Below are 22324 nucleotides of genomic sequence, written 5' to 3' on the forward strand. Positions count from 1 at the left end.
TCTAAGAAAATCTCATGCGAACTTTATGTATTTAACAGTAACAAAAAATGTTATTTAAAACTTTCACAGGGAAGCAACCAAAGCAAATCTTTTTTTATTAGTTTCAGGTATACAAAACAATGTAATAAATAGACACTTACACTACTTATAAAGTGATAACCCCCCAAATCTACTACCCCTCTGACATTGTATATAGCTGTTATGATACCATTGACTATATTCCCTATGCTGTACTTTACATCCCGTGACTTTATTTATTTGTTTATTTATAGTTGACATTCAATATGATTCTACTTCAAGTTCAGATGTATAGTGCAGTAGTCAGGCACAGACACAGTTTCATCCCCCTGGTAAGTCCCGTACCCATCTGTCACCCTGTATAATCTTTATAATATTACTGATTATATTCCCCATACTGTATTGACCAAGATATGGAAACAACTGAAATGCCCATCAATAGATGACTGGATAAAGAAACTGTGGTACATTTATACAATGGAGTATTACTCGTCCATAAAGAAGAATGAAATCTTACCATTTGCAACAACATGGATGGACCTAGAGAATATTATGCTAAGTGAAATAAGTCAGATTGAGAAAAACAAATACCATATGATCTCACTTATATGTGGAATCTAAAGAACAGAATAAACGAGCAAACAGAAACAGACTCAGAGATACAAAGAAAAAACTAATGGTTCCTAGATGGGAAGGGGTGGGGATAGAGAAGGTGAGGGAATTAGAGAGTACAAATTAAATTGGTAGTCACAAAATAGTCCCAGGGATATGAAAAGAAAACATTTCTTAAACTCATCCTTATCAATGCTTTCCCATAAGATTATGGTGCAAATGTACTAATAATATATTGCACTCAAGTAAAAAAACAATAGTTTTAATAAACATTTACCACTCAAAAAGGGATTTTTTTTTTGTAGGTTTTGAACGCTCCCTTGTATTCAAGCTCTGACAATGCTCACTCAGTCTCCAAATAACTTAGGGGTCTGGGAGGGAACAAAATAGTGAAATTAAGCAAGAAAAAATGAGACCAGGAAGAAAAGTAGCTAAAGCACCTCTGAGTGATTTACATTTGAGCAAATACTAAAGAACTGAACTCAATTTTCTAAAACAAGAACGCCTCCCCTTCCAAAACTCTTCCTTTTCCTTGGAGAAAAAGAGCAGGAATTGAATGGCTTATGGTTACTTTCAGCTCATATGCTGGCCAACTGTGTCAACAGCCTTCTGCTTTAAAGAATGCATAAAGGGAAATATTTTAAAGACACATCTAATCAGTTTAATAGATTTCATGGAACATCATGTAGTGAACAGGGTCTCTTGGGCATTGCTGGTGGGAATATAACTTGATCCAACATCAGTTTGGAAACATCCATCCAAGTTATAAATGTATATACTCTTGTAAAAGTCCACAAATGTAGGTATCTGGCGAAGAGATCCTCAGTGCAAAATGGCTTATGTATAAAGGTTATTCACTGCAGTTATTGTTTGCAGTAGCAAATGATTGCAAACAACCTGCATGCCCACAAGCAGACAATGGCCATCTATACAAAAGAAAGTTATTAAACTGTTTCAAAAATACATACTTTTTATATTTCAATATGTAAATATTGCCAAGCCATATTCAGCAAAAATTCAAAACACAGAACATGGTAGACAAGTATTTATGTAAACGTGTAAAAAGAGAATATGTTTTCACATTTGCTCATGAAAGAATGGTCTGTTTGAAAGGATTCACAAGAAATGAGTAACAGTGGTTGCAAATGGAGAGGTGACCTGGGGACTAAAAGGCAGTATTTTGTATACCTGTATATAATCTTTGATTTTGGAACTCTAAATGTATTACCTTTGATAAAAACCAAATAAATAACATCTAAAAAATAAAAACAGAAATCACGTTATCAAACTAATCCCCCTATTAGTCCAATGACTTATAGTGGCTTCGAAGGTAACAGGAAAGGCCCCCCTAATTCTAACCACTCACCTCATATAGAGCCCTGAGGATAATGAGGAATTAATAGGGACAATTAGCACCCTCAACTTAAAAAAAATAAAATTCTCTACAACCTGTGCTGTGCCATCATATCAAAATCAATTTCTTTAATTGAAACACTTTTTGTGCATTTCCATTAAAAAACAAAGGATAGTACTACTTCTCTCTTTGAAAACAATTTCTAAAACTCAATCAAATATCCAATTCTATCAAATATCCGTGTATAAAAAGAGAAGCTTTATTCAGAGTATTAAATGAACAAAATAGTATCAAAAAGCTATATACTAAGTATAATATGCTAATGATATCAAAATTTATACTACCCATATTTTATATATTGAACATGTGAATACCAAAACTCCATTGCTAGCAGAAGAAAATTCACCTATAAAACAAAATAAATTTTTGCCATCTTGAGGTCCCAAGAGTAATAGTATAATTCATTCTTCATTCTAATGAAAACCAATAACCACAGAACTCTCAGAAAATAAAATTAAAACAACAAAAAACAGCTCTCAAATGAAATATATAATATATTCAAGAAAGAATATTAACTATATCCTTCAACTCAATCGCTTATAAAGTATTAAATAAAATCAAATGGGGTTTTTTCAAATATTGTTTTCCCAAGTACATGGAAAATTTACCTGTTACTTTAGTTATAAATACAAAGAGTAATTTAATATTTTCTAGCTAAATATTCTTAACATTTAAGTAATTAAATATTTTTAGAGCTAACAGAATTGATGATTATGTTGGGCCTATAACTTTTGGGGGGGCCGTTTTTTTCTCATGCCCCACTAAAGCCTCACTTAAGTAAGTCACAGCTGGTCCGACCCTCCCATGACCTCAACAAAGCCTTAAAAGACTCAGGTGGCTTTCCCAGGGCTACTGTGATCAACTGAGATACAGGAGAAATCATTAGGACACCGAGAGGCTGCTGGTAATATAGCCTGACAGTGCTCACCTTTAACATTTGAGTCCACGTTCAATTACAAGATGTTCTCAGAGAAAGATCAGAAGTGATTAAATAAACTTTTGGATAAAGAAATCTGTGCTCTGAACAATATCATCAAGTTATTTGAAGTAGGAACATTCATTGCTTTACTTTGACTGAACTTAGAATTTTTTTCTATGTTGGTCCGTCAGCCTGAAATCATTTTCCAGACGTTTTTGCCATGTGCAGGCACTAAGGGACCAGCAATAATTCCATCTAACATCAATGACTTAAAAGTGTGACTGTGTTTTATAAGGTTTACATACACGTATGTCCTAATATTTAACAGGTTTCTTTCATTTACCTATCTGCAAATTTTAGCTCACATGGTAATTAGTAAAAATCACAGTATAACCTGGAATTATAAAATAAATGGTCAATCTAGTGCACCCGACAAAGATATACCCATAATACATGGTACCAGAAAAAGTGAGGACGTTATGGACTTTTTCCCTTCAATTTAATGAAACACTTATTAACCCGAAAATACATGGGGGCTTACTAGGAGCTACAAACACACACTAAAGAAGACCTGTGCCATTTTCGTGTGAGGAAACAGACAGAAGCAAGGACTAATTTAAATTCATAAATGTTAAAAGGATGGTGAGAGAAGAAATAATAATGGAAGGCAACAGGGATGTCACCCTCCTTCAAACATGGGGACTAGGGAAGGTCCCCTGAAGGGGAGAGATGTGACTTGATACATGAAACATTAGAAGGAACCAGATCTGTGAAGTGGGAGGGACAGCAAGCCTGGCAGAGGCAACCAGGTGACAAAGGCTTGTGGTGGAGGGTGGATGTATTAATTGAGCATATATGTATTTGCTGACCTGAAAGATCTAGTGTTCTCTGTCTCTCTCTCTGTCTCTCTCTCTCTCTGTGTCTGTCTGTCTCAGTCCTAAAACTAAGAAGGAAGGGATGGCAAACAAAATACAGGTGAAGATGGTTGCCCTGTGGGAGGTCAGGGAAGTACAAGGAGGTGCAGAGATGAGCACAAACCCAGGTGGTTTGTAAATGTGATGGTGGAAGCACAAAGATACTACTATAACACTGCTTCCGTTTTCTCAATAGAGGATGAAGTTTAGTCACAAGAGGGCCAGTTAATGAATTACTTCAGAGAATTAGGGATTACCAAAGATAGACACTATTCTTCTTAAAGGGTTTAACTTAATTCCAATAAACATCGCTACTGCAATTTTGTCTTACAATTTGGGAATTACAGTATTTGTAGAAAAAGAAAAAAATTGCTCAGTCTTCCAATCTTATGAAGTTTGATTTACTAAAACTAGAAACATAGAACATAAATAGAAGATAGAAAATAGAAACACAGAAACAGGAAGATGTGCTTATTATAAAGGAGTATAATAACAAAAATACATGAAATGAAACCCCAGAACACCGCCTCATCATCAGGAGATTGTTGTGGAAACTTCATATTTATTTTCAGTCCTTTAATTTCTTTAAAATTTGTTCAGCTACAAAAGCAAGCTGATCTACAATCTCCTTTCAGCCATAAGAGCAGAGAAAAAAGAAAGAAGTGAAGGGGGGAAAACGGCTCTTAGAAATACAGACCCGATGAAAACTCTGCATATCCTCATGCCTAGGGGGAAAAGAACATAAATCCATTAGGTAAAATGATTTAGCACTTAAAATATCAATTTTTCAGAACCATTTCAGAATGCTATTGAAGGTAGCTGAAAAAAGCCTGTCTGGCACTGATGAAAAAAAAAGTAGACCTACCTAGATCATACCATTCCAAAACTAGAAGTGGCTTATGAGTGATTCAATTTCTACAGGCAGTCTTCAGGAAATGGGTACATTTCCTGTGAGAACAACATACTTTAGGCTGAAAACGTAAATGCAATCTCTTAACTAGTATATTTTTAAAAATAGCAGTTCCACTGCTTGCTGAACATAGGTAGACATAAAAAATTTTCGAAAGCGACATACAAATGGGTGGGAATAAAGACAGCATTAAAGCATATATTCTTTTCATTGTAATATTTAGTCGCACAGCTCACAACAAAAATCTTTAAGACAGCCTACAATGAAAATATAAAGAGGCACCTGAGGGTCATAACTAAAAATGAAAACAACTCTTTATCACAGAGCAAGCTCTAAATGTCTGGTTCTAGCAGCTGAAGCAAGAAAATCATCAGCTACTGACAGATTCCCCATGAAGGTTAATCCACACACCACCAAAGATTTTTCACTCAGGAGAACTTCTGACTCACTTCCCTGCTGCTTATAGGCTTTTAGCTCCACAGGCCAAAAAAGCAATAAATAAAGGAACAGGAGAACTGACCAAGACCCCTGAAACTGCAGAACTCACTCCAAAAGCCAATGGACAGTAGCACTGTGCCCCTCTAGCTCCATTCATACCAGAAAGGGACCCAGATGCTTAGCAGTGACCAAGCAGAAGCCCGGGTAAGACACTTAGCATTCTTAAATGGTTTCCATAGATCTAATCGTGCTAAAACCACATGTGCTTGCCAAAACCAAAAGTGAAGAGAAAAGATGGACACAGACACAGAGATTAACACTAATGTCATTTTTGTGTCAGATTATGTTCTTCAGAAAAGAACCAGAGATGAGTTTAAAAGATTAAATTTTATTCTAATTCTGATAAAATGCCACAGAAGCGAGAATCCAATTCTGAAAGGATGATGAGGGCATTACAAATACACCAGGGATGAAAACGAACCAGCCTAGCATACCAAATGGGAATTCCAAGATGCAAGGAGAAAATACTATGTAAGAAAAATAATTAGCTACTCAATACTAGAGAGTGGTTGAGGTATAACCATTAAGCCTATTCGTGCCTAAAATAAAGATGGGAAGGAAGTAGCATCTAACAAGTGTCTATAATACTACAACAGAAACTGGATCTGCATTTCCACATGTACTACATCACTTAATTTTCACACTCAAAGCCAGTATCTGCTAAACAGGTATTATTGTCCCCATTTTATACACAGTGAAAATGAAGTTTGCAGAGTTTATACAACTTAGATAAGACCACACAACCAGTGGATTGCGGGTCAGATGATAGGTTTCCAATCCTGGCACATAGCCCCTAGGCTCACACTGTTTCTCTTTACTCCTGAATTTCTGTAACGGTAAAATGCTATGTGCTCTCAAAAGAAAATACCACCCAAAGGCACCCTGCGTACTGGCTAGCAAGGCTCCCCTGGGAATTAGTGTGTCCATTCCAGAAGAGAGTCCACCAGAGCCACTATGTTGCAGTGTCCTATTTTTCACTTCTAGTCCACAGTCCCTTGATAATAAAAATAGAAATATGTAGGGCTTATGGAAAACAGTATGTGTCACATACACAGCGATGCTTTAATCATTATGTTTTAAAACAAATAATTTTAAGACATGTAGCAGTCATCCTATTATCAAAGAATAAAAAATAATGTTATTGGCATTGATATAACCAGGTGACATGACAAGTCTCTTCAAAGGTTGTTCTGATATAATTTTTGGTTTTATTGTAACATGACAGTTTTCTGCTATGGAAAAAAAAAAACCACCTTTGGCATTTTATTATAAAAATTAAATTTTAAAACAATCTTAATGTTTTTAGTTTCTCCATTTGCTATTACTAGAGATAAACACAATTATGTTAGCTTCTGCACAAGTTCTACAACAGTTTGCCAATTAAGAAGAAATAATATTAATAAATCCCCTTCCTTTTAATAGAAAATTGTAGAATTTTAGAATTTGAAGGCAAAGGGCTTTGATTATTTTTAACCAGTTAATCCAAATATACATTTGGTTACTCAGCATCTGTGGGCTAAGAATAAGCAAAGAAAACACAAACACATTTCAATTACTATTTGGCAGCACCATAACCTAATGTTATGTTCCAATAATAATGGCTATGCCACTGAAGCCCTGTCTGGTCTCATGTCAAAACTTCTACAGCTTTTGTGTGTTTTAGCAGGATAACCCTGCAGTCATTTCACTGACCAGTTTACGGCTGTTATAATAAAATTTCTAAAGAAGCCATTTTCTAATTTTGTAATTAAGGAAGTAGGATCATTTCATATTCTGGAAACCAACTTCTTTATGTCATCCGGGTGGTTCTAGGGGTCAGTGAAATAAGATTTTTTATAAAAGGCTAGTAAGCACTTAAGAAAGGAAGGGAATCTTCCCCCATGAGGCAGATCAGAGGAAAAACCAGCTGTGAGGAGACATGTAGAAGCAGCACTCAAGGCCTAATCACCCCACACCAAATCATTTCATCACACCAAGGAAAAATAGGCAAAACTTGGTATCACAATTACTTATTAACTTTCTTAATCATTTGCTATAAACTACCCCCAGGTAAAATCTGGATAAGTTTAAAATATTTCTTCACTACCACATATATATATTCATATTCAAACTAGGCTCTAATATTTTTACATTTACTTTTGTCCTAGATCTTCAAAAAACGTGGTCTTTATCAAGTTATAATAGAAAGTAAAAAAAAATTTTCATAGAAACGTACCTTTTCCATGATTTATAAATACACTCATTGTGTATCATGTGAATATTAGTTATAACACATATTTTCAAACATATCAGTATAATACTTTTATAATAGTTGGACTATTCTTTTTGAGAATAAGACAAATGATAAGCATTTATCCTCTAGCAGTCTTTTATTTAAATGTTTTCTATTTAACATTCATCTATTTTCTACACCTAACTTCCAGCACTCAGCAAATACAGGCTAATGCAAAAACGGACACTATCCCTGTATTAGTCATCTTCATTTCGGGAGGAATAAATGAGCAGAAGTCAGAAATGTTCTGTTCTGCATGAAAAAAGTCTGAAGCAAAAGCATCATGACTGGAGACGGTGACAAAAATGCATAAAATAAGAAAAAAGGCACTGTCACTGCTCTTAAAACTCCTGGCTTTCAGACTTTGAGACTTGACACGGAACAGTGGGACTCACAGGCGAGAATACAAAGGTGAGGGTACAGCAGTCACCATCACACTTGAATTGTGTCATCACCAAACATTTAAGGTAGTTTTCCTCACACTTTGCCTCCTTCAGGATAATCTGCCAATTAGATGAAGTTTTTGCTTGACAGAAAGAACCCTAAAACATGGATTTTTCTCTAAAGGTCAGGGCAGCCATTCCCCTATAACAAAGCTTAAGTGGCGGCTGGAATGTGCCTAGCACCTCCTTGTTATTTCTGTTAATTGGCTTCAGGCCTGTTCACCAAGACAAGGTAGTGAAAATGGCAGCCTCCCAATTAGCTTAATTTCCCTTAAGGTCCCTCTACTTTCTGGTCCTAAATTCTTCCAATCAGTATGGTAAAGTTCCTGCCTCCTCTTTTGTGGGATTTGTTAGTTGCAATAAATGGTGGGGATATAGGTAAGAACAAGGTCAGCATATGATCTATTATCCGTCAACATTAAACGATAGTCTACCAGAGTCAGGGAAATACTAATGGATAAAAGGAATTCAGATTCCTTAAAGCATTGCCAAACATCAAAAATAAGGGCTTTCTTGCCTTTGTTTCTTGGGTCTCAGAGTCAAAATCTGGAAGCACGAAAACTTTGTCAAGGCATACAACAACAACCCATTTATTTTTCAAATCCTTTGTGCTTCCTCTGAGATCTCTCAGAAAAAGGAAATCACAAGACTGACATAAGGACATCCTTTGAAAGACACACAGTCCTCTTCCTTCTGAGGTGAACCTGATAGAGGATTCCGCTACCGGCTAGTCGGACCAACTAGCCGGTGAACACTCCCTGAAAAAGAAAGACCACTATTTTTGGAAAAAATGTTGAGCATGACTCCAAGTGCTTGCTGGTACAGAGTTCTAATAAGATACATCACCTACTTTAGGGTATACAGGTATAACTCATCAATATTCTAACAGAGGGAAAGAAGATTCAATATCCTCTTATGTAGGACCAATCCCACAAAAAAAGACACCCTCAACTTCCAGAGGTGCCTGCTAGCTCAGCATTCCACACACACCTTTTCCTTTTCAACCCTACTGTTTATTCCCACTGGCAAAGCTGATGTGGTCATAATTGCCTTCAAAAAACAGAGCTAATGAGAGACAAGAACTCTAGTAGGAAATAGAGCAGAAACAAAACCACTGGAGGTGTGTAAAATCTAGAACTCTGTTGACCTCTTCAGTCCAGATGGCATCACTAAAGCAAGACAGCCATCTGTTCTACCCTGGTGATCCCAAATCTTAAAGACGGAGGGTTGATTTTTTAACCATTAAAACATTCTTTTTCTATGTGATGCCATTCTCTTTATTATATTTTTAATGGTAAGAACTAAGGAGAAGAAAAAGCCACAGAAGAGACATCAGGCCATTAAAGTTAGATGACTCACAGGGAACAGTTAAAAGAATCAATCCACAATTAATTGAGAGTAGCTGGACTAGATTTCCGGTGTATGAAGCATAACCTATTAGTCCTCTTCTGCCCAAACAATTGTGCTTACTTTTAGCCAAAGTTGTAATATGAGTTTGATTTGTTTTTACTATTCCTGTCCAGTTAAGAAGATTCAGTCCAATTAATTATCCTGCTGATGTGAAATCATTAAATTTAGTGAATGGATTGCCATTTTTAAAACTTAAGCCAAGGAAGATGCTTTTAGGCTCAGGAATCATAGCTAATCTCATCTAAATTAGACTATATAGATTAAGGAAGTACTTATTAAAAAAATAAAAAAGAAACCTGATCGTGGAATGAATACTTCAAATAACTTCAACAGAAACAAATCAAGACTTAGTCTTTCAAGAAAAAAAATAATGTGTGTGTGGCTCTTCAATGAAATCCCTTCTGCTTAAAAAAGAAACTATTTTACACAAAATTTACAAAGAAAAACTATATTACTTCCTTAAAAACACGTCTATAACCACAGTAGTAAGATAAGTTATATTTTTAGAATATAATTAAGTGTATCACATTTTTAAAACTCTGGGATGACCAATTTTTCTCCTTATCCTGCAATAAAAATGGTCATATTTAGCATATTTAGCTAACTGTACCTTCCTCCTGGCTTTAACAGAACTCTGATTATGTTCAGTGATGAGCAGCTGTGTTTCAGGAAAGTGTGTTTAACACTTTCAGGAAGGTTAAACTGCCACACCCCAACCCCAGCTCCAGGAGGTCAAACTCAGTTAGTCTAAACCAACCCTGGTACTTTCACTCCCTTTGATTTGGAATCTGGGCAGACAAGTAATGCAATTCCCAATAACAAACCAGGAGGGGCATCTGTTGGTGGCAACTTGTGGGAAAGGTTTATTTGCTGTCCAAAGAGCCATAAAGAAGAAAAAGGCTCTGCTCCTCTTCCTCTGCGCAAGGATGTGATGGTTGGGGCTCTGGCAGTTAGGGACAAGGAGCCCTGTGGAGGCTCCCAGAAGAGACAGAGAATCCGATTCCTCAGTAAGATCCGGAGCTGCGAATGGGACCGCCAACATTCCCTGCCTCCAGGCCCCTTGTGAATGAGTAAAGAACGTTTTCTCATTATGCAGTCTAGATTTTCTAGTATTACGTAGCAGCCAGTTTTAGCCAGGCATGCTTCTAGCTCCGTGGCATGTATTGCATCACTTGACAGCAACCATCTGAGGCAGGTTCTATGGTGATCCCCATTTGATAAACGAGGAAACTGTGGACAAATTCACCAACATGTCCAAATCGAGTATCAAATTTCATATAATAAATAGCTAGTAACCAGCCAGTCTGACTCTAGGCTGATGCTAAACTATCTAAACCTTAAAAACATGTTCTTCAAAGTGATAATGAGATAATAACACCAATTAGTTTTTATATTATTTTGAGAAAATTATGTTTTTCCTAAGTAGAACTTCCATTTTTTATTTTAAAATTACTCCTATCACACAATGTTTCTGTATGCTAACATTTATTACAGGATAAAAATCATATTTTTGCCTTACCATCAGTGGTATCAAAGGCAAACTGTCCTTTTTTATTGTTTCATATTCGAACACCTCACATACACAAAATTATTTCAGAAGGTTTATGCTATAAAACATAGATTGAGATTAAGTAAAACACTTCAGGTATTTTCCACTGATATTATTAATCTAAACTGAAAAATAGCTACTCCAGTATCTAAGCAATACAATTATTAATAATTTTAGAAATTACTCGGACAGATAAACAACAGAACATGCTCACTGAGTACTGCACTAGTTTTCCATCCATATCTACATTTTAAGAAAATAAGTAATGAAATAACCAAAAAGTGGATTTTTAATATCAAAACTATTAAAACTGTAAAGAAAACACTGGCATTGCCATACAAAGAAAACACTGTGACTAACAATGTATAATGAATATCTTAAAAAGTAATACTGGAAGAATTTATTTTTTATACATCAAAATTTCCTGGATAAATTCTCAGTCTTCACATGAAGAAAAGGCTTCTCTAACAGTGATGTAACAACTTTGCACAGTCGTTCTTCCAAAGACAGGAAGCCGTTATTTATACTCAGTGGAAAACTATTCTGAGTTTATGAATTGTAGGTGGCTACCATGCAGAGTGAACGAAACAATTCTGAAGACTTATAAGCCTAAAAAATAGGTCCTTGACACTTATGAAAGGATACGTCCCCAAACCTGACAAATAATCTAAATTATGAATCAATACTATGGTATATATTTCTCTTATAAAGTGAAGTCAGGTGTAACAGAAAATTTTAATTTGCCTCTTCAGATCCTTTGACTCACTGCCTATGAATGAAGAGAAGAACCCATGAATAGTCTTGAAAGTCTACTCATAAACTGCATTATTCTCTGCCAAACATCTCTCTATGCCTTAGCCACATAACATGCCCTGAAGTCGTGATTCAGAATCTATAGCAAATATTCACAACTGCTTATGAGAAATCTTTGGTCAGGGGCCACCACATAAATATTCCTCATTAATGTTAAACAAACTCCAACATAGAGCCTATTACTTAACTAAAGTCTGTTAGACTAATTTACCTTTAATCATCATTGTAAGGGAGGGAAACATATTTTGGGGTATGGACTAGGAAGTTACACCAATGACGCATGTGTAAGGATTCATTTATGTTACCTGTTCTTGCTTCTCCAGCCACTTGTCCACCATTGGGTGACTGGCACTCAGAGACGAGCGAGCATTGTCTCTCTGAAACTGGTTCGACCAGTTACTGGTATCCCGAGGGAGGCTTCTGTAGTTTTCATCTTTCTATTAAAAAAGAAACAAAAAGTTGTCTTGTAAAACTCCAGACAAACCTTGCAAATTCATGATGCACCTGGTTTGTCAAATGTAGCAGAAAAATGATTCTACATATTTATTTTTACTAGTTCATACAAAATAGCTGACTAAGGACATTTCATCCAGATTAGACCTCAGAAATGGGGTCACCTGCCTAGGACCAGGGATGGAGGCTGGAAGCAGCCACAACCTATGTCCACAAGAAGACAAATCCAGGTAACTCTGCACTCCGTCCCATCAACATCCCAGGCCAAGTATATGCACCAGAAAACAGAAAGTATTTCCACACAAGACATTCACTATCTCTCAATCGTGGCATTTTCTCTTTTCTTCTTTCTCGTCTTATAACAGAACATAATATTGTGAGATAGTTTCTATAATTTACCAAAAATGTTTAAAACAAGGAAGACTAATGAATATGCTCTTTACTTAAATCTTGGTAGTTTTATGACTTTGGGCAAGACACTTAAAACCCTCTGGGCTGCATTAATTCAAATATCAAGTAAAGAAAAATATTAATTTATCTCAATACATAGTACATAATACACATAATTGTTCACCCCAACATGCTTATGACAAGTGATAGCTTTCCATAAAAACCTAGTTAATAAATGTTTATTTAATATATCCCAGGGCAACCAAATGGTACTGGGTGTTTCTTTTAAATAATAACTTACAATAACTTCCTTTGGCTTTGGAACTATAAAACTTAATTTCAATGTTCAGAAAAAAAATGAGAAGGCTAGAAATTCAAAGGTAGGACAATCAAACATTTTAGCTCAGAAACTAAATCTAAGCATCTCATACAAGAACAAATTAAACATGTTAACCTCACTTCAACCCACTTACATCAGTGTCCCGCTTTACGAGAAGTAGCAAAACATCCTCCTTACTAACTGTGCTGAGGGTCGTCTGGCTGTGCATATTATACACATGATTGATTCTGATTCTTCATTACTTAGACCATGAGCAGCAAATACAAACATAGAAACATGGAAGTGTAATATAACAAGTTTCTGTTGTACAGACCTTAGCAATAGACCAGGAGATTGTCTTTTGTTCCTTCATGAATTCCATCAGAGAATAAAACTTAAAAATGAATTGATAGTCTTGGACCTATGTCAACACTGTGACATATGAAAAAAATTTTTCAATCTATAAATATTTACCAGTATTAACTTTAGCATGAAACTCTATAAGTATTTTTTTAATTAACCTACAGAAAATAAACTTTTAAAACTCAACAGTAGTACTAAACATTAACAGCAAATACTTTTTACTAGAAAAACTGTATTTCTGGTTAGTGCAGCTGAAGAAAGCTGTCATGGAGCATAACACAAGTGCGGGAGAAATGCTGGTAAGATTCAGATGCCGCTCCAGGCCCGGGGATTCGGGACTGACCTTGCACATAGGAATGTCTAAACTGTAAAATAAGCAGAGGACATAAACAAAATCTAAAGAAAAAAAATGAAGCAAATGAAGAAACCAAAGTTCACTGTATCTCCAAATACTACGAGCTCCTCCTTAAGACTTGAACATAACTTCAGAACAAAGCAAAACTCTCTGTTTCACATGATAGTCCATAAAACTTACTGACAAGAAATTCAAGTCAAAAATGTTAGATAAATGTATTAATAACAGAACTTCAAATGTCCACAAAGAGAAGGATTGGAAGTGTGGAGAAACACAGGTATAGTTTTTATGTCAAGAATCTTGGGGCTAACTACCACTGGCTAGGGACCAGGCTTTTCTATTCATTTTCCACTTCTAAGGCAATTACTACACCAACTCTTTGAAAATGAATAATTAAACAAAAGATATTAAACATCTATTCTGTTTCTCAATAAAAACTGTATTTCAGAGAATCTCATAGTGGCAGTAGGTGAGGAGAAGCCTGTATTTTCAGAAAAGTGCCAAGTAGTAAAAACAGAATAATTAATAAAATTTTTTAAATCCCCACTTTCAACTCCTAATGAAATAATTCATTCAGGCAAAGATAATAGATGCTGAAACTGTTAAGTAAAAAGTAGACAGTAAAATGGATAGTAACCTAATACCACTTGCAAAAGGGAAAAATATCTTAAAAATGAAGAAACCAGATGCCACAAAATTGTCACTTTTCTTGGTGTCGAGAAGTTACCGTTACTTCCCTTTGATTTCTTTTGAATCTGTCATTATTCCTCTTCCCTTAAATGGCTATCGCTGACTGACTCTACCTATGGACTGCTTACTATTGTCTCACTGCGCAAGCTCACAAAAATGTACAATTGCAAAGCCTCCTTCCGGAAAACTTCGAGGCACAGGTCACCAATGCTAAACTTTTTCTTGAATTCATGATCTAAATTTCCAACGCGATGTCAAAAAGATACCTCAAAAATCAATAGATCCAAAATGAAACTCATCAATTCTGGCACCCTTCTGAAAAACAGAGAGAATCTTCTTCACCTCTTTCTTCCCTCTCTAATCCCCACAGTCGCTAGATCTTGGTAACCCACTCTTCTCTGCCAACATTTTAGTCTGGCCATCACCCTAGTTGGGGACCAACTTGTCTCTCAGCTGAATCACAGCACCCTTCTAACGACCTGGCTTGGCTTATCTTATCCAACAACAATCTAGGCTGCTTCCCGCAAAAGATTTTTCTACCATGTATGTTAGGTAACATCACACCTGGGACAAGCACTACAGGTGACCAGGGGAACCTGCAGACAACTGTGCTTATTGTGCCACTCTTCACCTTCACTCATGATCTTTCTGGGCCTCAACTCCCAAGAAACAACCTTTCTTCTGTAAAAATACTTATCATTCTTCAACACCCAGTTCAAAGGCTGCTTTCTCTAAGAAGCAGTCCCTATTCTCAAAAGAATTAATAAGGCCATGCTGTTTGTTACCACTATATTCTAGTTTTTCTTCTAGCTATAGTTCTAACTTTAAATTCAGTTTAATTTTTAAAATTGCAATTTCCATTATTACAGGGAAACTTGGGCAGCAGCTCAGCATTCACCTTCAGAGCCAAGCACTGACCTCAGTGGCCCACACCAGCGTACATGGGTTTATCTGGAACATTACATATGTTTCCTATTTTCATATGGTTTCAGAAGACCAACACTTGAAAAGAACACTTCATAAGTTGTTTTAAAAATTTATAAGGGGGGCGGCCGGATGGCTTATTTGGTTAGAGGGTGAGCTTTGAACAAGAGGGTTGCCAGTTCAATTCCCACCATGGGATGGTGGGCTATGCCCCGTACAACTAAAAACTGAAAACGGCAACTGGATTTGGAGCTGAGCTGTGTCCTCCACAACTAGACTGAAGGACAAAGACTTGACTTGGAGCTGATAGGCCCTGGAGAAACACACTGTTCCCCAATATTCCCCAATAAATCTTTTTTAAAAAATTGATAAGGGAATGATTTAAAAGGTAACAAGATAAACCAGTGAAAATGTATTCTGACTGAAAAGTAGTAATTGTACTTTTAAATTTATACTAAAAGATGTATACCATTGTTATATGCCTATTTCAATGTAATGGCACACCTACCGTATGCAATGACTGGAAAATGAGATTTCAAATTGCATCTAAAAAGAAGTGTGACATTTATCCGTGTACATCAATTATGACATGTAATTCATGGAGGAGGCCACCACAAGGTAATCATATAAATGCAAGGGCCACAGACCAAAAGGTCTGTCCTTTTGAACTCTACTTGAAAAATACTGTGATACAATTTTATATTCTTAGACTCAACTCTAAGAAGTTAATTCATAAGAAAAATAAAACTGACATTAACCCCTCGTAACAAAAATGTTTTCCTAATTCAGCACTGTTATGGTAAAGTCAATAACGAGTTCATATACTAATTTATTTGTGATGTGTGAAAAATAAATTACAGTAATCTTCAGTCACTGTAAGGTAAGTGAAGAATTTCTAAGATACATTGTTATTAATCGCTATACAACAGATATGTCATTTTGTTGATAGCATCATGTAGGTATTACTAGCATTTCAGCTATGATCTTGCTGATAATTTTGTCCAAAGCTTAAATCAAGTACATATGGAGAGCATAGCTCTATAACGATGTAATTCTGTACTTACAATGTGAGTGCATTAATAAACACCATAACATGCAATATGTTTTCTACTTCACAATATATGCTTGTTTCTAATTGAAATGTATACAGTACATTCTTTTTTCAATTTGGAAACATTTCGTTTAGTGTAAATGATTTTTAAATTATGATAGTCTCAACTATGCCTATGTAAGACTATCTTCATTTTACATGCATCAAACTAAACTACAAAACAAAAAAGTCAAAATTTTTAAGTTAAATATGTTTGTAAAACCTCTATTTCATAACCTACACAGAAAACAAAACCAGCAAATTTTCTGCCATTAATATTTTTGCAACAAGTTAGAGCGGTATTTATAATAAATTGAAGAATGTGATTTTAAATTGATTTTATTCTATGATCAAATTAATGCCTCCAATTTGTATGTTGGTAAACTTCAAAGCAAAAATACAAACCTTTTTCTTTATACTTATAAAAATCTATCAGTAGTACCAATATGCAAAATCATAAAGATCACTACATTTGCTAATGAAAAAAATAATTTATTCCAGTAAAGCTACTAGCACTTTATCAAGAAGATTATTTAAGAAAAATACCATAAGGAAATACTTTTTTTTCTTTTTTAATTATAACATTAATCCTCCACTTATGAGGCTGCCCCAAACAGCCACACGGCTTTGCTGCTGGGTAAGAAACTTTTCCTCTTGCCAGAAAAAAACAGATGTTCCTGCTGTGATCAGGGATTTTTCTTATCATCTAAATGTACTGCCACATCATCAGGTGTCAAAAGCCACCCAGGCTGAGAAATGCATATTAATTCGCTGCTCCTGGTAGCAGTACCCTGGCTATGGAATAAATCTCTTCCAGGGTAGGGACAGGAACTGTCCTCTCTCCCCGCTCAACCCTCCCCAAGCCAATTACAATTCAATAAAAATCACACAGAACCCACCAATACCTTGGGATAGAAGCTTATTCCTGGCAGGCTAAGCTGCAGCTCCAAGGCTTTATCTCTCAGAAACAGCTATTTAGCTGATGGTCAGATTTCTTGGCACGCTCACATCCTATGTTGCAGAAATATAGGAATATTCCTTGAACATTACAGAAGTAATGGATATTTCTGTATTAGCATAGGAAACTCAGGTACCTTTTCACTGTTTTAATGTAAAAATTCCAAACACTTTTTAAAATATCAATAGGCACCGTGTTATATTTTGAAATACTAAATATGCGATGCATATAAATTTCACTTTTGCATCCTCTATGCATCCTCTGCTTTAAAATATTCACATGTGGTTTTCAGACTTTAAATTTATAGCATTTTTCAACTTTTCGATTGTGGTCAAAGAGAAGAATCCAGTTTTCTGCTTTATTATTTACCAAAGAAAGGATACAGAAAAACTAAGCAACATTTTCAGGATGTCTAACCTGCTATCATGAGACTAAAGTGAAAATAGTAACTATGGCTAAGAACAATTTATTTTAATTACATGACGTTTCCTGAAATCATCAGTAATCATAATGAGTCAATGTAGCAGACGCACTTCCCTCTCTGCGGCCAGTTCATCTTTTGTGCCTTTTAATGGCTACATCAGAGCACAACCTTGGAAGCAATGCCAAAACTAAAGTTTAGGAGAAGATAACAACTATAAAATGGTCTGTAAATAGGATTGTTGTCTATGTACTTTTCTGACTTTTAAATCATCCTCTAGATAATAACTGAGAACAAGATGAGGGGATGGATTGGGGGGAGGGGCGGATAAATCAACTCACACAAAACAATACAGGTTTGATAACCCACATGTAAACAAAGGCAGAAAGTTAGTCCCTATCCGTTTAAACCAATGCCTCTTAAGACGTTTTTTTTAAATAAACAGGATTTTAATCCAAATACAATATTTATCACTGTTTATCCTACACACATGGCTATTCTGAAGTATAATAAACTGAAAGGCATTATTTTAAATCCACAGTGAACCATGTCCTACATGTAATGCCTAATGTTGCTGATCTGATGTCAAGCAGTTTCCATATTGGCTGTAATTCCTGTTGTCAATAAGCATCAACACTGGTACATGCACTCGTCTCACTTTCATTCTCCATAGTTGCTTTCTTCCACATTCTTCATCATTATTAATGAGAATGGAAGAGACAAAGGAAAAAGTGTTTATAAATTTGTTTCTACTTCTGAGCAGAACTATGACAAGAGGAAATGAGAACATCCGTACATTTTTGTCAAAACAAAATTTTGTCTATTAGTAGTAAAATTTTGTCTATTAGTAATAGACACGTAGTCTACTAAAGTGTGATAGAATATGCAACAAGGGACGTGGACTATACTAACATTGTAACTTTTAAAAATTTTTTAAATGAAACGGTCAAAATCCTGAGATCTTGAATGATAAACCATTTATTATTATAGTATCTCTGTAGCTCAAATTCCATAATAAATATTTTTATTTTTAAATGTCTATTTTAATCTCCTTTACAAAGTGAGTTTAAGTTTTGAACAAGAATTAGTACTTTACCCAAGCAAATTTTCCTTTTATTAATGTACAAAATAAAATCTTCCAGCATGTACATCAAGTTTTATTAGTTTTTTTTTTCCTTTGAAATGTTAAGGGTACATAATTCTTAAAACTCATTCTGGCCTGAAAAATCTGAACTAAATGTCTGAACTCATGTCTTTTCCAGTCTTCATGATACATGCTCAATCACTTCTAGGCCACACAATTACATTTAGATCAATGGAAAACTCAAGTATGTTCAATATGCCAGAAAATAAAAATCACACTGGAACTCTCTTTAATATATATGTATTATTTGAGAATTATAACTTGAGAATTATGATTAATTTTGCAAATAAGTTTCCTGTCATACAGCATATCTTTGAGGTTGATAATGCTGACAAAACCAGAAGCACAGCATTGTAGATGTGTCTCACATACCTACCACTGGCCAGTACCTTGTTACCAGTCTTCCTATGAGATAAGAGAAATAAACCCTGGAATGTGCATCTGCATCGGGCTCTGAACATAAAGGGATCTGATATGAGAAAAGGTTGGTCAAATCTCTCACAGAAGCAGGTCACTTTACAAAGGCCACGATGTTTCCAGAGGTGAGCATCAGAAGGCAGATTTCTCTGAACCACCAGATCTGCTCTTAGGGCAGCCCACGAAATCCACGAAGAAGAGACAGATCAGCAACACTCAGCCTCATTCAGGCTACTTATTTGAACCAATTTCCCCAGTTGTCCCTAACCCACTTCCACAGTTCAGAATGCCATGAAAAACTTTAGATACAGACTTTTAAAGCTGGAAGGAAAAACTTAGAGAACATCCAGGTTAACCTCTTAATGTCTAAAAGAAGACATGGGTTCAGAGAAGTTATGACAAATGTTCCGTGCAGATTAGGATGACTAACCAGTTCCCATGGTTATAATTACCCACTTTCAATGTCCAATTTCTGAGTAATAGGATTTCCAACCTCTCACTCCCGATCTAACCAGGAACTATAGTTTACCTGGGTAATTTCTGATATACAGCCATTCCTACACAGTGATCCCCTCCCACAGAAAACTATCTCCTGAGATCTTGTAGATAAAGAAGGGCAAAGCCATTACATAATCTCGAATCACAAATTATATTCACACTAAAGACGGTTGGCTCTTTAATAAATACTACATAGTCATAAGGAATAATCATGAGCCAAATGTCTGTTTCAAAATTGTTTTAAATTACAATGATCTCTTGCCAGGTATAACTAGGACCATCTCCTGTATCAGAAGAAAGGAAACAAACATAAGGTGGTGGGGAGAATGTAGATGGCAAGGTAAATTTAATATTTCGTCAAATTACAAAAATGTTAGCTCCATCTGGACTCTGAGAAGTGAAGGAAGGAACAGAGCTAAAAGGGAAGCAGCAACAACAACAGCTCCCATTTTATTTCTTGCACAGTATTTCATAAAAACCAACATGACCATTTAACTGTCCTATAGCCATAAGCATTCCACAATCAGAAAATGTCAGGGATAGAGAAAATGGGCCACCTTCAACCAAGGGGAACGGTATGAGGAAAAAACAAAATATATAAATACTTCATGTCAGATTACATTTTGAAGAACCTGGCTCATTTTCTAAAACCACGAAAAAGATGAAGAGCAACATTTCACTAATGTTGCGCTTGACTTTGAAAAGCAAATTTAAATATGAAACAATTTTAAAATATTTTACAAAGTGTTACCTATTTCTTACCTTAAAGGCAACAAATACCCATCCATATTCCATTTTCTTTCTAAAACACAGAACTCTACATGTTTATATCTCAAAACTAAATAACAATAGCATTTGCATTGGAAGCAATTCGCATAGTATACAAAGAGAAGAAGGGAACAGATGCTAGGGATGGGGGAGAGAATGTAAAATATTTACAGTAGTTGCCTAATTTCAAAATATCGAGTCTTACACATTATCTAAATATGCAACAAATCTTACATTTATCTATCTAAATATTTTTCACCTTAATTTTAAAACAATATATTTTGTGTGTGTGTGTGTATATATTTATATATATATACTCAAAGAAATTACAAAAATTTGTAAATCGTGAAATTTGCACCATATATAACTAGCTTTCCAATGTAAATATTAGCATTTCCTTCTTAGACTTTTCAGTTCATAATCGTAACTTCAATAAACGGGGTAGATTAGCAGAACTGGCTAATTTCTGTGAAGTCCCTAGGTACAGTCGACAATTTAGCTTTCTTAAAGTTCTCCCCTTAATTGTGAAATTGCTCCCTCAGGTAAACCATCTCCACAGATACATTTTTGAAAATGTTCATTTTCACTTATCATAATCCCATCCTACGTATTGCCTCTCATACAATAATAATAACTTTTCTGGAGAATTCCATCTCCACACAGGAAGCATTTAGCGTAAAGAAACTGATGGCCCAAACTTCTAAAGATTAAATCCTTCTTTTCAACACCATCAGTACAAAAAACATATTCTCTGAGCAAGATATTAATTGTCAAGGAAACTATTTTAGTCCCCAAAGAATAAATGAAAGTTATAATTTAAAAATGTGATTCTGAGAAATTTTTGAGTAATTACTGTCGAAACCCCCACCCCCAAAAAAATCCCTTAATAATCTGAATGAAGTAGAAATAAAACAGCTGTTGCACCAGGATGTCTCCACAAAAATTAAAGACAAAAGTGGGAGTTACCCAGCTATGAGAATGCAGTATGCTTAAAACTGGTAAGCACGTCTCAAATTCAGACTTGTCATGGGGAAGAGTGCCAACCATAAATCGCTATTCAATAAAACCAGTTGGAGAACTTTTAATGTAACTCATTTCCAAAGAGAAAAATATATTTCAGGAAATGAGCGGATGTGTCAGAAGGCTCAGAGCCCTGTGGCTGACTCCTAGTCCTGTATGTTCAATTATCTGTGCATCAACTGCCATCTCTGATTCTTGGCACAAAATGTGGTTGATACAACCACCCTATAAAGCTGGATTGAAAAGAAAAGACAAAAACTTCTCACTTTGGAAAAAGTTTAGGTTTACATAAAAGGTGCAAAGATAACACAGAACCCCTATATACTCTTCACCCAACTTCCTCCAATGTTAACATCTTATATAACCTTGGCATATTTGTCAAAACTAAGAAATCAACACTGGTCCAATACTATTCACTAAAGACTTATTTGCAATTCACCAGTCTCTTTGCTTTGTTTTGTTTTACTCATGTCTTTGTTTCATGACAGGAGCCCAAATTGCATTTAGTCATCATGCATCTTCAGTCTCCTATGACCTGAGACTGTTTCTCACTCTTTCTTGGTTTTTTATAACCATGACATTCTTGAAGAGCAATAGTCAAGTATTGTGTAGAATGTCCTTCAGTTTTGGTTTGTCTGAAGATTCCTTGTGATTACACTGAAGTTATGACTTTTGGGAAAAATTCCACTGAGGTGAAGTAACACACATCATCACGACATGACATCGCCATGACGTATCACTA

The 22324-nt window shown here is 35.4% G+C and overlaps 1 protein-coding gene across 14 annotated transcripts in view; it reads right to left on the bottom strand.

Annotated features, from left to right (window-relative positions):
* The window catches only part of PARD3 (par-3 family cell polarity regulator), a 609985-nt gene that overhangs the window by 302663 nt on the left and 284998 nt on the right, over positions 1 to 22324 (bottom strand). For all 14 annotated transcript variants that reach the window (XM_033105853.1, XM_033105850.1, XM_033105852.1 and 11 more), the window contains one exon: positions 12078 to 12209. In XM_033105853.1, coding sequence (XP_032961744.1) covers positions 12078 to 12209 — 132 coding nt within the window. The remainder of the gene's footprint in view (positions 1 to 12077; positions 12210 to 22324) is intronic.

Source organism: Rhinolophus ferrumequinum, chromosome 5, assembly GCF_004115265.2.
Source record: "Rhinolophus ferrumequinum isolate MPI-CBG mRhiFer1 chromosome 5, mRhiFer1_v1.p, whole genome shotgun sequence".
Classification (NCBI taxonomy): Eukaryota; Metazoa; Chordata; class Mammalia; order Chiroptera; family Rhinolophidae; genus Rhinolophus; species Rhinolophus ferrumequinum.